General features: G+C 36.8%; 1 protein-coding gene across 1 annotated transcript; it reads left to right on the top strand.

Annotated features, from left to right (window-relative positions):
• The first annotated feature begins 6,206 nt into the window (after nt 1-6,206).
• LOC111596329 (inhibin beta A chain) lies at nt 6,207-11,177 on the top strand. The gene is made up of 5 exons (XM_023310494.2): nt 6,207-6,431; nt 7,132-8,362; nt 9,146-9,418; nt 10,078-10,457; nt 10,519-11,177. The coding sequence occupies exons 2-5, from the start codon at nt 7,447-7,449 to the stop codon at nt 10,678-10,680; spliced, it is 1,731 nt and encodes a 576-aa protein (XP_023166262.2). The 5' UTR covers nt 6,207-6,431; nt 7,132-7,446; the 3' UTR covers nt 10,681-11,177.
• Nucleotides 11,178-16,088: the final 4,911 nt, after the last annotated feature.

Consider the following 16,088-nt stretch of genomic DNA (forward strand, 5'->3'; position numbering starts at 1 on the left):
TGCCAGCATCGTGGAAAATTTCTGCGTTCGCTTTTCATGATTTATCAGACATTCATTCTTGAAGCCTTTGCCCCATTGTCTCGATTCTGGTATTTACTATTTTTAGCATATACTAGAGTAGAGTACATGGATTTGTCTGTCAGGCTATCAGGCTGTACACGACTAGTCCACATGCACAGCACCGCTTCGGCCACCCACATCAATGGAATTTTGCCTTAGCTGCTCAGAAATATATATATATATATATATATACATGTATATGTCTATATAATCCTATCTAATATTTATATAAACATTTGATTACCCACGGTAATGATTCAGTTTTCCAGTGGTTTTTTTGGGCGCGTGTGTCATCTTGAATATTGGCCATGATCCGTTTAATAGGCCGTCACAAAATGTGTTAATTACTCATGAGCTACACTACACTGCAACAAGTGCGGCATACGGCTGAAGCCAGGCAGCTTGATAATTACAGAGAAATTTTAAATCAAATATTAAATATAAATATTTTTAAATTCATTTTTTTATATAAGTTTTATTTTAAATTTTAATTATACTTTTTAATTTAATTTAACAAGATCGAAAATTTTAACACTAGAAAAAGGACTAAAATTATTTTAAAATTTGAAAAATAATATGAATTTATTTGAATTTATTCATTATTTTATTTTTAATTTACCATATTTATTTGGAAAATATTTAAATTCTGAGTTTGAATACTATATAATATTATATAAAAAATTAATAATAAATATAATTTAAAATTTTTGTTGACATATTTTTGATATTTTTTCAATTTATAGAGAAAACTGATCTTGAAGATCTAAGCTCTGACGGCAAATTAATCAAGAATTTGTCAATATTTATTAAGTTCATCTAGAATATTTGGGGCTTTCGTTAGCTTTCAATCTGTTTGCCACTTGCTGATTTTAATTAGTGGATTTATTATTATTATTGTTTTTTTTTTTGTATTTTTAATTTTTGTTTTCTTGTTGTTGTTAATTAATTCGAAAGTCGTGGGTGTTATCAATTGGTTATCAATGGTTCATTTGAAGTATGTCTGGGCACTTTCCGGTTGTCAACAAGGAATCCATCTATATAATCAAATCTCCTCTCTCGTGGTCAATCACTTCTCAATCTTTCTATTTCGCATTTATTTATTCTCGAAAGAATAATAATAATACCGAATTTGGTAAAAAATAAACACAAATCAAAAAAAAAAAAAACAAATAACTGTACTTGTTTACAAAATTTAATTTCAATACAATTTTATTCCTTTGATTATACTTCCCATACAAACATCAGAAATCGAAGACTACATACCCTTTAAAACGAGGCATGCCGGGTTATGATGGGAAAAGGTTTTCAAATGACGAATAGAAAATATGAGAAGGCGACAAACTTTACTTCGAATAGCTTATACCCTTTGCTAGAGTATAGCATTAAGCTTTATAAAAAGCTATTAAAAATGTCATAAAGAACACACACTCACACACACATGAGGCGTTAGGAAACTACCCAAGAATATATATATATATATATATATATATATATATATATATATATATATATATATATATATATATATATACATATATATATATATATATATATAATATATATATTCATAATATAGATTTGAGAGGCGCGGCCGCGATAAGCCTTGTGACGTGTCGCGGTACACGCGCGTGTGCTCCCATATGATCTTGGAGGAGCTTGACTTGGCTTTGAAAGTCTAGTGGAAATAATAATTTTATCAGCTGATATTGAATAAAAAAGAAGGCTGAAAATCTGCTACAATTACATAAGTGGCAACATCTATCAAAGTATGGGTAACATGCATGGAGAACGTGAAAAGTTGATCAATAAAATGCTAATCAATCATAATAGGTGCTATACCAAAAAGTTAATCAATGGATCGCATCGTAAATAATAATCGAAACACGCGTCGTAATTTAAATGCAAAATTAATGGAGCGTAAACCGATTGAGAATTACACTATGCCACTCAAAGAACGCGCAGCGCCGCTAGGGGAGAACGTTAGAAATTGACATCATTTAATAACGGTCAAGAATCAAACACTTGACGACGACGACGCCGACGTCGATGACAAAGACGCTGAAGTTCGAACTTTGGACCTGCTCGAGACACAGATACAACCGATTTAAACAGTGTGACGACGACATCAATGGTGTTGCATCGTAGCGAGCAGACGGAGCATACTCACGTTTTGTATGAGTTCGATATGCAACAGTTTGTTCGAACATGCTGGAGCGTGTGCTCAAACGCACATGTTGCAAACGGACCGCCACGCAGATCAAAATTCGTCGTTGGGGGAAAGTCAGCGTCAGCCACCAGCAATAACAACAAGCATAAGAACAACATTCTTATCAGATCCAAATTTCTTCACTCTCCCACTCTCTCATTGCTTGAGTAATAGAAAATTGCGCATCATTTATTGTGTCAGGCTTTTATATCGCTGTTATCAAAACAGCAGCACAACAATACGCACTCTCTCTCTCTCTCTCTCACCTTTTTTCGAAGCTCGCACAAGTCCAGGCGAGAACGGACCGAACCTAGGCAAGCAGCGCCGCAGCAGAGGCAACAGTAGCCTTTGCGGTCGTTGGCTACCCTGCATCGAATTATTCATACGCAGACGTTCTGACTGCACGGATCGAACCAAAAAAAAAAAGCTTGCAAACCATTTGGACAAGGAGTAAAAATAAAAGTGTTGAATATTTTAAAACAATTAAACAACAAACTGAAAAGAGTAAATAAAATATATATTAAAAAATATAATATATATACATATATATATTTAATATATATAAAACTGATTGTCATGCCCATTGGAAAAGTGAAAAAAGTTCACATGGTGAAATAACTAATTACTAATTAATAACAATGAATATTTTGTGAAAATGATTTGAACAATCAATAAAAAGTCAATCAAATAAATTTACAAAAAAACAAATTGAGAAACTAAAATTATTTATAATTAATTACTTTAAAGGATTGCTTCGAGTGGTGAGTTATATAAGTTTTTTTTTCAATACTTTTCTTTTAATAATACAAAAATAATAAATTTGAACAAATTACTAACAAAGCTTAAAACTTGACAGCTGGCTAAATATTTTTTTCTTTTTTTTGGCTAAATATATAACAATCGCATGCTAATCGCTTTGGCGTGTGCTGGATCTTAAAAATACAGATAAATATAATAAAAAAAAAAAAAAAAATATATATATATATATATATATATATATATATATATATATATATATATATATATATATATATATGTATCAAGTAAAAACGGAATGGTATACGAAAAAATGTGGAATGTATATTAGAAAATATTGAAATGATAATTTTAATATATATTTCGATTATTAAATAGATAGATAGATATACAAATAGTTGCTTGCACATGAAAGTAACTTTAACATTTCTCATTTTCAATTCTTTTTTTTTTTTTTTTCATATATTCAATTATTAATCATTTTCATATCAAGCTAAGAATCTCTCATTAACATGCCAATTCTAATAGACTAGCCTAGTATACAAACACTTGAGTGATTGATTGATTGATTGATGAGTGTGCAACATTGAGACAGCGTCGCCATCTTGAATATAGTACCGCCACCATGTTGGCGAACATAACCTCAAACAACCTTCAGCGTATTTGGGCAAACGTGTGCAAAAATACCAAGAAAAAGTGAAAGAGGGAAAAAAAATGTGGGGCTTATATAAGATTTATCGTAGTGATTTATATATTTGATGTGGAATGCCACGGGAATTCTTTAGAAAAGTATTTCGAAATGTATTCAATGGATTTTCGCTGCCTATAAGCCAGCGAATCGGAGCAATCTTCCATCGTGTACGATTCCAAAGTTCACACTGGGGCATGCTCCAATACGCTGATCGCAGTACAGCGCGCATTCAGCTAGAGAGCCAGAGCGAGCGAGATAGAGAGACTGAGTGAACGTGTGAGTGAGTGAGTGCGAGTGAGAGGGAGATAGAGAGAGACACAAGGCGTTAAGATTACTTTACCAAAAATAAAACACACAAAAAACGTCAAGCCAAAACAGAAAGATTTCTGCTGCAGTACATTCAACTGCAGCTCTGCTGCATTGCCGCACTGACATTAAGTGTTGGGTATCACAGCGTTTAATGATACGGCGCCCAGGCATGGAAAACCCCCAGAAGTTGGCGTTGCCAATCTTCATGTGTACTTTGCACCCAGTATGCAACTCTCACGACGCAACCCGCAACTCACAACTCCACTTCCAACTTCTGTTTATGCTCTCACTCGCCCCTCTCCCTCTCTCTCTTTCTCTCTTTGACTTTAGTCTGCGTGTGTGTGTGCTGCGTTGACTGCATCACGTTTTGCTTGCGTGTTCAATGACGTCGACAACTTGTTTGACAGCGACGCAACGCCCAGCGCTGCTCCATTTAATGACAGTGTCGCTTCGGCGCGTAACCTTCTTCGGCTCAGCCACTGCCGCTGCCTCTGGCTCTTCATCTGGCGCTGCCTTAGCCTCTGCTTGATGCGTTCGCACGCCTCTGATTGGCAGCTCATTTGCAACTTGTTTGATTTGATCTGTTTGATACCCTTTCCGATGATTATCTTAATCGAACGTTACGTCAAGTAATGCAGGGCGCACGTCACGTGTTGCTACTATTAATGTTAATGTTGTAATCGACGTCATTTTCTATTCTGGAAAAACACTTAAAGATCATCATTAAATATGACCTGATCATAATTAAGTTTTATTTCTTTAAAGGGAAAATGTTTTGTAATACTTTATAAATTTTACCTCGTCAGATCTCTTGCATACTTTTGGGAAGAGCAAATAGTTGGATAAATTATTGATAAGTAGGCTACAAGATATTGTGATCTATATATGAAATAAATGTATATACATATTTTGTATATTATTGAAACACGAAACAGTTTGTAGATAAAAATGAATTTATTCAATTATTATAATCAAAATTTGGCCTTACTATTTAGAAAACGATCTTGAGCTCATTATATGACCTCTTTCTATCTCTCTCTCGCATACGCTCTCTCTTTCTGTCTATGCTGAGATAACATAAAATAAAACTTTGCTGATTTATTTTTTGCCAAGTCTCACGTACACGTTTCTTAACTTGGCTGATGAAATTTATATCTAAAAAAATCGACTTGAAATAGCTTCTCTTAAATTGGCAATATATAAGCCATATATAGTATATCTGCAGTATATAGTACATATATATTTACATATTTGGCGTAACAAGGTTAATTAATTCGAACTGGATCATTAGCTATGCGCCTGTTGCTGTTTCCGTTTCTTAATCGCAGCATAATCAGTTCGATTAGCTCAGCTCTCGGTGCAAAGTGATTAAACATCAATCATACAAGCAATTATAAAACAGTTATGATTGTATATGTGCATCATATAAGTAGCGTTAATTGTGATTTGAACTATTATATATATTCATATATACATTCATATATACATTCATTCATACATCCATACACAGAGCGAATTATGTGACATATTCCATGTGGGCATCATAAAAATAATCTTTAATTTTATTCACTTTTTTGTGGTTTTTTATTGCGAATTGAGCAATTTGGCGCTTATCAGCCATGTTAAGTGATTGACACACATGCTGATGGACAATCACAGCGTGTCTGATTCAATCCGAACATATTAAAATATTAAAATATTGGTCAAGCCAGCCAGCAGGTGCAAAAAAGACCAAAAATAATCAAATTGAACGGAACCAAATAAATTAACTTCACAATTTATGCAGATTGATTTTCATTTCTCTTTGCTTTATGCACAGCTGCTGCTGCTGCAGCGTCGACGTCGCAGTCGACGTCTTCTTAAGCTGATGCAATGGACAGAATATTTGCATATGAATTTGTCTTGTCTGCAGCGTACCACGGCCAAAGAGCACAGGGGGGCGGGCCAGCCTGGCTGTGGGAAAAACGAAACGAGCGAACGAACGTTCAAGCGAACGTTTGTGTCGCGTTCGTGTGCCGCCTCGTGTCATACGAAGCGACGACGCGTCGACTGCGCTCTCTCGCCTGCGCTGTCTCCGTCTCTCTTTTGTTCGCTGTTCGACAGCGATCAATCAATTGCAGCGAAGACATAAAATGTTCTACTAATCAGACAGGCGGCTCATTCATTCACAACTCGTTTGCGCTGTCGCATGGCAAGAACTAACAGCAAAGTAAACACAAAATTCAGCAAAAAATACGAAAAGAAAGAATTTGCGTTGAATTTCGATTCGTGTTTCGTATTTCGTATTTCGTGCTTCGTGTGTTTCGTGTCCGGGTTCGCAGCTTGTCTTGACCCCGGCTGGTTCCACTGTAAGCTGCTCTCTGGCTACGTGACGAAGTCAATCAAATTATAAGTTAATGAGCTCTAACGGTACGTGTGGTCCCTATTTTCAATTAATTAATTGCCTGCTCAATGCGGCGTATACGTGATGCATACGTCTCATGCAATTCAGCTTAATCGCCTGCGCCTGCACCATTGATCGATGCAGGCGCAATTTATTAATTTTACTTTTAGTACACACTTTCGGTGCGCAGTTTCCGAGCTGCGACGATAATGCCAATTAAATATTAGTTTTTATTTATTTTTTTTTATATTACTGCAATTTTAATTGCAACGTTTGAAAACGATCAAAATCAAATCGAAATTCGCCTGCACTTTGCCGCGTGTCTGATTGGAAAATGGGTTTTTTATGCCTTGGAAAAGTGATGTAATTCGAATAGAATATTTATACATTGGCAATATAATTGAACTTTTAATTGGGGTTTTTTCGTAGCTCTAGAATTATCTATGAAGTAGCTGAAATAATATAAATTGAGTAAAACTTGAAAATCTTAGGGAAATATTTTTCTAATATTTCTAGTTATTTATTTATTTAAAAATTTGTCATTTATATTTTAAAACTTGATTATTAATATTTTTTTAATATTATTTGTTTACACTTCTCTTGTTTCATTTTAATTCTAAATATATATATTATTTATAAATTTACCTAATTCAAATTTTTTATATTTATTTTAATTTCTTTAAAAATATTTTCTAAAAATGTTCTTCGACCTTTCTCTACTTGCAGCTATTAAAAACTAAAAGTTTGACTTAAATCTGCAATCCACACTATGCAGCATAGATTGAAATAACCAAAAGATATAAGAGAAATATTGAAAACGAATTGAGATTAATAAATAATTACAAAAAGTGCAACAACAAGTTAACAAAACGGCAACAATTAGTGCGCAAAGCTGCAAATCTATGAGTTTTGTAAGCCAAAGGACTACGAACATTGAGTTTCAATTGCTGCCGAACAGATAACAATAAATAAAAGTGTTTTTTTAAGGCCAAATAACGCGTTTCGATTAGAGCCAAGTTTTGTTAAAGAATAAAGTCGAAGATGGCCAAGTACTATATGACCCTGGCTCTGCTGCTCTGCCTGGCCTTAGAGAACAACAACATCTATGCGCGCTCGCATCCCGGTGGCTCGGACGAGGCAGGCAGCCTGCCTCTGGTGCGCGCTCATCCGCATTCGCGGCATCAGCCGCATCAGCATTCGCAGCACCTGCAGCACCAACACGTACAGCAGCTGCAGCAGCATCACACACGCCAGCAACGCGATCGTCAGCCGAAACGCATTGCCCCGGATCCGACCAGCGAGGAGGAGGAACTGAATCAGCTTCACTACGAGCAGCGACTGAGGCGGCATCTGCGCAGGCAGCGCGAGCATCAGCTGGAGCAGGAGCGCAGCTATCATCGCGTCTCTGCCACACAGCTGAAGACCAGTCCCAAGCTGTGGCAGCTGCTCAGCCAGGGCTATGAGTTTGACGACAAGGAGCAGGAGCAGGATCAGGACCAGGAGCAGGACCTCTCTGAGATTTTTCCGCCTATGTCCAATGATGCGCCCGCTGATGAGCTGATGCAGAACGAGGATCCACAGGACTTTATTCGCAACGAGCTGCAGCTGAACTTGGCCGAGCCAGCACCACCAGTTGTTCTTGAGGATGCCACTGCAGCTCATAATGCCAGCAGCCATACCAATGGCACAGCCTCGAGTGGCTGCCCCAAGTGCGAGAGCAATCGCCAAGTGGAGCACATCACGGAGGAAGAGCTGCGACGTCTTCGCATCGAGTTTGTTAAGCAGCAAATTCTCGAGAAACTGCGCCTCAAGGAGAGTCCCAATGTGTCCGCCATCGAGCTGCCACGCCCCATTTTCGAGGGCGTCACGCTGCAGCATACAGAAGAATCCAACAAGAACAAGGACTACGATGATTACTACGCGCGCACCAATCAGAAATTTATACTCCTTCAAAGAGGTAAGTTTGACAAAAAAAATTGTAAATTTTAGATATTAATTTAATTTGGAGCTGGAAATAGAGAATAGTTCCCTAGAGGTATACTTGAAATTTTTCCTTAAAAGTATTTTTTCTATATTGATCTATCCCTACTAGACCCCAAAGAAAGACACTATAGAGTGGAGAGATATGAGTAGAGAGTAGAGAGCAGATAGAGTAGAGAGGGTTGAGATAGTAGAGAGAGTAGAGAGAGTAGAGACGGTTGAGAGAGTAGAGAGAGTAGAGAGAGTAGAGAGGGTTGAGAGAGTAGAGAGTAGAGAGAGTAGAGAGAATAGTGAGAGTGGAGACAGAAGAGAGAGTACAAAAAATATTTAGAGTATAGAGAGTAGAGAGAGTTTAAAGAGTATATAGAGTATTTAGAGTATATAGATTATTTAGAGTATATAGAGTATATAGAGTATATAGAGTATATAGAGTATATAGAGTATATGGAGTATATAGAGTATATAAAGTATATAGAGTATATAGAATATATAGAGTATATAGAGTATATAGAGCATATAGAGTATATAGAATATATAGAGTATATAGAGTATATAGAGCATATAGAGTATATAAAGTATATATAGTATATAGAGTATATAGAGTATATAGAGTATATAGAGTATATAGAGTATATAGAGTCTATAGAGTATATGGAGTACATAGAGTATATAGAGTAGAGAGTAAAGAGAGTAGTAGAGAGGAAGTGAAGTATAAATATATGATTCATTGAGCATATCAATTTGACTTTCTTTATTATAGAAGAAACCGAGTGCCGTCGCTTAGGCGCGCATCCTTCGATGTGCTTCAGCTTTAAGATTGACGATATGGATGCGGATGGCTTCGATGTGAGCAGCGCAGTTCTGTGGCTCTACAAGAACAAGCAGAACTACACCAAGTCGAGCAACGAGAGCCAGTCGAACGGGCAGCAGCAGAAGCAGCAGACGCTGCTTGTATCCGAGGTGGAGCAGCAACTTGACTCCAAGTATTTGCCATTGGCCAAGACCATAGCCATACAGTCGGTGGACGTGCAAGGTAAGCGAGAGAAGCCGATTCGTATTCGAAATCTAATTAGAAATCTCAAGAATATGTGGACTAGAATAATGGCGATAAGTGCTTGGTCCATTAGCAACTGTTTACGTTGAGCTTTTGGGCGAAAGATCATCGATAGGAGCGGCGTATGCAGGGGCCGCTGTCCGCTATCCGGGATTTGTGGGGGTGAATAACTTTTTGGCTACGAAATCAAAATATTTTTTTATGAAAGCCACAAGCTGAACTTTAGTCTCTCCAGAATTTTACCAGCTGTCGATAAGCTAAGCCAAGCACAACGCAAAATAAACAATAAATAAATTTATATATTTATATATATAGACGAAAATGTAATTAAGAATGGTGACTCAAGAGAAAAGCAAATGCTGAGCTAGCCCTGATGCAAGCACAGTTGCAATGTGTTAGATTTGATTACAGCCAAAAAGCAAAGTGCGAAAATAGAGCAGAGAAACAGTTAACAGAGGTATGTTAAGTGGCAGCTGTTAGCGAGGGCTGTTAAGGGCAGACTGTTGAGCTAAGGCTGTTAGGCAGAAGCTGTTATGGAAGAAGAGCTGAGAGTGATTCGGACTTGCCCATCCACACTATTCACTAATCTATCTGTAAAATATATATTAAACAACTTAATTTCTTCATATCCATTGCAGATGAATGGATGAAGATCAATATTGAATGGCCGATCAAGCGCTGGTTCGGCAATCACGATCTCAGCCATCTGATACAGATCACCTGCGAGTCGTGCGACATCGCGAGCATGGAGGAGATCATCTCGGTGAACAACAACTACAGACCGTTCATAATGATCGATACACAGAATCGACGCAGCAAATCCCGGCAGAAGCGCAACATCAACTGCTCGAGCGGCGTCACCGAATGCTGTCGGGAAAAGCTGTATATATCATTCGCGGACATCGGCTGGGACAACTGGATATTGCAGCCGAAGGGCTACGATGCCTACTTCTGTCGCGGCTCCTGCAGCTCCGTGGCGAGCGTTGCCCAAGCCGCATCGCATCACAGCTCATTGCTGGTGAGTTGCAAATGCAATTTCGATTCACTTGCAAATGCTAATTTGGATTTTTGACTTACAGAAAATCCTTTCAACAAATGGTACACGCAAACCCTTGGACCTGATACCCTGCTGTACCGCCAAACAGTATTCCTCGTTGCAGTTGGTCGTGCTGGACTCCAACAACTCGGCGACAATCAAGACCTTGCCGAACATGGTCGTTGAGTCATGCGGCTGCAGATAGTTACCAATCAAATGGCCGCTCCCTCTGCCACTCTCTTTCATCCCCTTCTAACTGTATCAAATAAGTCTCATGCAGCATCGAGAAGCAAGGCTCTCACAAATGAACGGACAAATTAGTACTAGTTCACACACACTCGCACACACACACACACACACATCATAGTTTAGCTGTAAAAGTTTACAAATTTAATTTAATTTCATTTTCCAATTCATCGGCATTAGTCGTAATTTAAATAATTTAAACACGCTGCCATTAGTCGTAGTCGCAATTAGTTAATTTGAGTTGAAGCTGTAAGCGTATGTACTTAAGCGCTCGAACTATGCCTAATCATATTCTAATTATATTTAATTAGCCAATAATTACATTCATCAATCGTCAATCAGCCAATCATCAAGACTTCATCTAAAATTATTGTCAATTAGCTGTACTTACTTTTGTCTAATGTGTTTTTAATGGCCTTCAGCACTTGGAAAAACATTAGAAAAGCAAATGAAAGAGCGCAGTCTTTGAATGGTCAAAGATTTAATAAACCTATAAAGATATGATTGCTTTTTTAACATAAAAACTTTATGGATATAGGAATATAAAATCAAATTATATTTCGGAATTGATCAACATTTGATGTTTCATTCAGAGCTATAAAAAGAAATATGCATATATAGAAAAATGTGTGATGGACATATATATATACATATATATATCTCGAAGTTCAGATGCTTGAAGATTTTTAAATGTTTCTTAAATTTAAAAATTTGCTAAATGAACTCGATGTTATCTATCATCGACATGTAGAAATACAATGCTAGACAGCAAAACTTGCGAAAACTGCCAATAGAGAGCGCTTTACATCACTTGCACATAGTTTCTATAGTCTTCTTTCAGGCTAAATATTTTTGGTTCAGTTTGTTAGCTACAGTTTATTAAATCTGACTCTCTAGCCTATTTAACAAATGCGTAGAGCAGTATGCCAGTATATAAATCTTCAATTCTAGACTTAATTGCTACTTATTCTATTTTATCTGATGCCGCGACGGTACGGAGTATGTAACTTCTTCAGACTTCGCCTGTTGTTGATAGCCAAATTATTATCCGCCTCTATCTTTCTTTCGATAGATTTGTCGATCAGTTGCTGCATTTTTGAAATTAAGTTTAATGCCATCATAATATATGAAGTTGAAAAGTCCAAGGACAATAGAATAATTACGCAAGAATTAATACTTCCTTAGTATAAATAGAGGAGCATTAAACTAAATGTTCTGAATTATTTCGGGAAATTTTAGTAAATTATTGCTATTATGTTAAAAAGATAAAAATTTCCATGAACAAGTATTCCGTAAATGCGTTTCTTTAAGCTCTGTTTTCCTTGATGCATATCGCCATCTATGTCTAAGTAACGTAAGCTTAATACGCACTGTATTTCCCTAAGACAGTTTAGCTTCTAACCGCGAGGTGTCGCCTCGGGTCATTGCGCACACATTTGCCTTGCGTATATACTATAAAAACAATATTTTGTGGCAAAATTAATCAATATGTAACAATTTAATTTCAAAATTGTGAAAAGACAAATAATTTATAATCAGAATTAAGAAATGACGGCAATTGCATTGCACATTTATTTCCCCTTGCTAACTTGCGCCATCTCTTGCTAAATAGCCAAAGCAAGCACATCGTAGTTGTTTTCATGACTGATTTGTAGTTCGCTCGAGGTTCACAAGGTGTCGCCACTAGCTATTGCGCATACGACCTGTACGCCAATTGGCATTGCAATCAAATAAATAATTTGAAATGAAAAAACGTCGCTGAAACGATACGAAAACCGTTATGCTGCCAGAGCCAGCGGATAGCTTGACGTAATCTACAGCAGCCATCTCTGTCGCACGCTTTTGACTAATTTTTTTTCGGCTCGGCTGGGAACAAAAAGTCGAGCGACAATTCGACAATTTCGCCGGCGCTTGGTGGGCGTAGAGCAGGAAATGGTCGATTTGTGTGCCATTTATAAAGCGCAACGAGCAGAGATCTCTGATGTGAATGCGAATGAGAATACATAAATAAGATATATATATATATATATATATATAGTTATATACATATATATATATATGCATGCTAGGCTATAAAAAAACCGTTGCATAAGTCAGGCAAATGCAACGACTAAAGTTGTTTCTATAGCTATTTCAGGCAATTAATGGCTATCAATAGCATTTGCTACAGTTCGAATAATACACTTGAAGAAAGGTTTGGCTGCAATATGTATTTTATCGCCATTTGCCAGTTTTAATAAGTTAAGATAATGAGGCTAAAAGCTTAGCATTTAATTTGGGGCATATTCAATTGGATTTCTTTTACTTGCTAACTGCATTTGTATAATTTCTCTCAGTGTACTTTAAGTAGCATGTGCATCCATTCATAAAATTCGATTCAATCATTGGCAGAGCGTGGGTAAAGCGCAATTGCCAAAGCCATTGCACTTTTTTGAATGCCTCATTATTGTCATTTGACACAAATTGGTTTTGTTTCCGCAGAGAATCGCTTGGAGACTCTGTGAGAAATGTCAGATTGATGCAGAAATTACTTTTAGCTAAATCCAGTTAGATGAAATATTTTATAGATTTTCATTCCTTAAAGCAATTGCAGTCTATCTTAGCTGGAGATAGAGTGGAATTAGATTTGAGTATATAAAGTAGACTAGACTAGAGTAGAGCAGAATCTTGACTGTCCAGCAATTTAGTTTATTATTTATGAAAGCAACTCACCTGATCACTAATGTTTGAATGTTTCCTTCCTTAAAGCTGCTTAAGATCGTTGTTAGTTCCTTGACTTCTGACTGTTGACTTTGCTTCCTGCCATTGGGCATCAAATACAGTTTTTATAACAAACAGATGCAAGTATATTTGTTATACTCTTAACCAATTTAGCTTACCCCAATTGACATAGATATATCTAACTGCTATATATAGTTGTGCCTGTGTTGCCAGCCGAGCATAAATTCTAAACTTCACGTCTAATGCTTCTCTCATACAGCAGATGTAACACTTCTCTATTTGCCACGCCTCTTTTTATTATACGACAGTAAAAAGAAGAATTGAAGAATTTTTATACATTTTTGTGGATTTAAAAATAGTTAAAATACTTAGAAAACTCAAGCTGCACATCTCATTGAATCAACTGGGATTGATTTATTATGAGAGTCACAGGGAAACGTTGTCAACTGTGATTCATACAGTTTTACTATAGACTTGATAAATGATGATAATAGAAATAAGAAGAGATCTCTTATAGGCTTAGATTACGTGCTTAGTTAGTTTAGAGTTGCTTGGAATTTAATGCCCTGTCAGCAGAGAGTTGTCCTTTCCATCGTTCGATGATGGTTTGATTAAGCAAGATTTCAATTCTTTATAGGATATTACAGATTGTAGCTAATGATGAACAATACGTTCAATAAAAAACTTTATGCTGATGAGTCACACAATATCCATAGATATATATATATATATATATTGTTGTCTGAAGATAAAGGCAAGTTGAGTCAAGTGAGTGAAATGTTTCTTCACTATTCAAACGGAGCTCAATAACGAAAGCACAGCAAATAAATTAAACAAACATCGAGACAAATCGCGCTGTCAACAGAAACTTTTCTCGCAAATGAAATATTAAACAGGAATTTCTGAAATACACAAAACTAGATACACACACACATACTATACACAAATATATAATCGATGCGTAAGAAATTCGATTTCAAGGCCAGAATATGCCCAAGCCAAGCAGGCGAGCAGCCCAGCAAATATACATTATTTATTGTTATTATTATTACTATTATTCTTGTTGGGGACTTTGCTTATTTTTGTTTAGCTGAAGATACTTTTGGGCACTGGCTCATCTATATGTGTGCATGTGTATGTAGAGAGAGAGAGAGATAACTGAAATTCTAAGCACACTAATTAGACAATGAAATGAGATACTTGAGTTAGATAAACTTCTATTGCTTCTGTTCATTTGCTGGCGGCAACGTTGCCTCAATTGAATGCTGAGACCTTTGGAGCAGGCACACACACACACACACATGTATAGTATAAACTCATATACAGCAGCATTCAATGTACATATTTAGGCGAGGCAGTCCGAAAGGCGAATGCAAACTAAACCATATTAGTAGCAAGTAATAATAACAACTAAACTGGCAGTCGAGCATAGCCGACTGCACTATGCCTGTTCACGATACAGAAACAACGAAATTTACTCTAAAATGTATCTTTTTGTATTATTTATATTCGTTTTTAGCTCGATCTGTAGAGAGGGTCTCTCTGTAGAAGAGTTTTCAAAGTGAGGAGGAAGCCTAACTATTTGTAGATGAGGTCTATCTGTAAGCGCTATACATATAGAGGTCTCTTTCGAGATTTATGTGTGAAGGAGTTATAAGCTGTTGAAGAGGTCTATCTGTAGAAGAGGTCCACCTGGAAGGAATGTCTGCAGAGAAGGTCTACTTCTACAGACGGACTAACTGCACTGGAGGTCTTTCTGCAGAGGAGGTCTTTTCGAAGAGAGAGTCTGTATGTAGAGAAGGTCTATCTGCAGATGAGTTCCAACCTGTAGAAGAGATACATGTAGCAGACTCTATTTCTAGGCAAGTTTTATCTGCAAAGGACGTGCTTCTTTAGAGCAGCTGTGATCATTCTGCGAAACTAGTTTTTGCTGCCTCTCAAACTGTGGAACAAGTAACTTATAGTAGTATAGTAACTATATATAAGAACTTGACATCTTATCAGCTGCTCAATCTCTAATACTCAAATATATATAGATAATCCAATTGCCTGGACTCTAGCTTTTCAGCTGGTGCCAATATGCACTGCTGACTTGAACGAGCACAAATAATAATAATAGTAGTAGTAATAGCAACAAATTGAGCTTGGCTACAGCCGAAGGTAGCCTCAGTCGCTGTGCAGCAACTGTAAAGTGCGCTCAGTGTCAAAGGAAATCATATTTCATCTGGCAATTAGAGCCGATAAACCGTGAATCTTTTCCATTTTAATTGCTTCACTTGGTTTCAGGTTTCTCATGGATGTCTGTACGCTATATATATATATATCTGGCAGCAGACATATGTACACTGAGCATAATCAGTGTCTTCAAATTCAATTAGGCGAAATTGTGTCACGCGCGTGTTTGGCCACTTCTCAGTGAACTGTTGGGTATTATTCCTATACTATAGCTGGTATATACTATATAGAGTATTTGACTAATGGGGTATATTACAATGAGCGTCTGTCTGTGCGTCTTACTCTGCACGGAAGTAGCTGCACTGGGCGTATTAGCTCTTGAAGTATGCAGAAGATATCAGGCATAAACATGTGTGCAAAATATATATGATTATAGATTGGTATATTGGATAGATATAGGAATATAGTATA

The sequence above is a fragment of the Drosophila hydei genome, unplaced genomic scaffold (assembly GCF_003285905.1).
Source record: "Drosophila hydei strain 15085-1641.00,03,60 unplaced genomic scaffold, DhydRS2 tig00008116-arrow-pilon, whole genome shotgun sequence".
NCBI lineage: Eukaryota > Metazoa > Arthropoda > Insecta > Diptera > Drosophilidae > Drosophila > Drosophila hydei.

Coding starts and splice junctions, on each gene's coding strand:
- LOC111596329 (XM_023310494.2), top strand. CDS start 7,447: ATGGCCAAGTACTATATGACCCTGGCTCTGCTGCTCTGCCTGGCCTTA. Junction 8,363..9,145: donor ATTTATACTCCTTCAAAGAG/GTAAGTTTGACA, acceptor TCTTTATTATAG/AAGAAACCGAGTGCCGTCGC. Junction 9,419..10,077: donor ACAGTCGGTGGACGTGCAAG/GTAAGCGAGAGA, acceptor TATCCATTGCAG/ATGAATGGATGAAGATCAAT.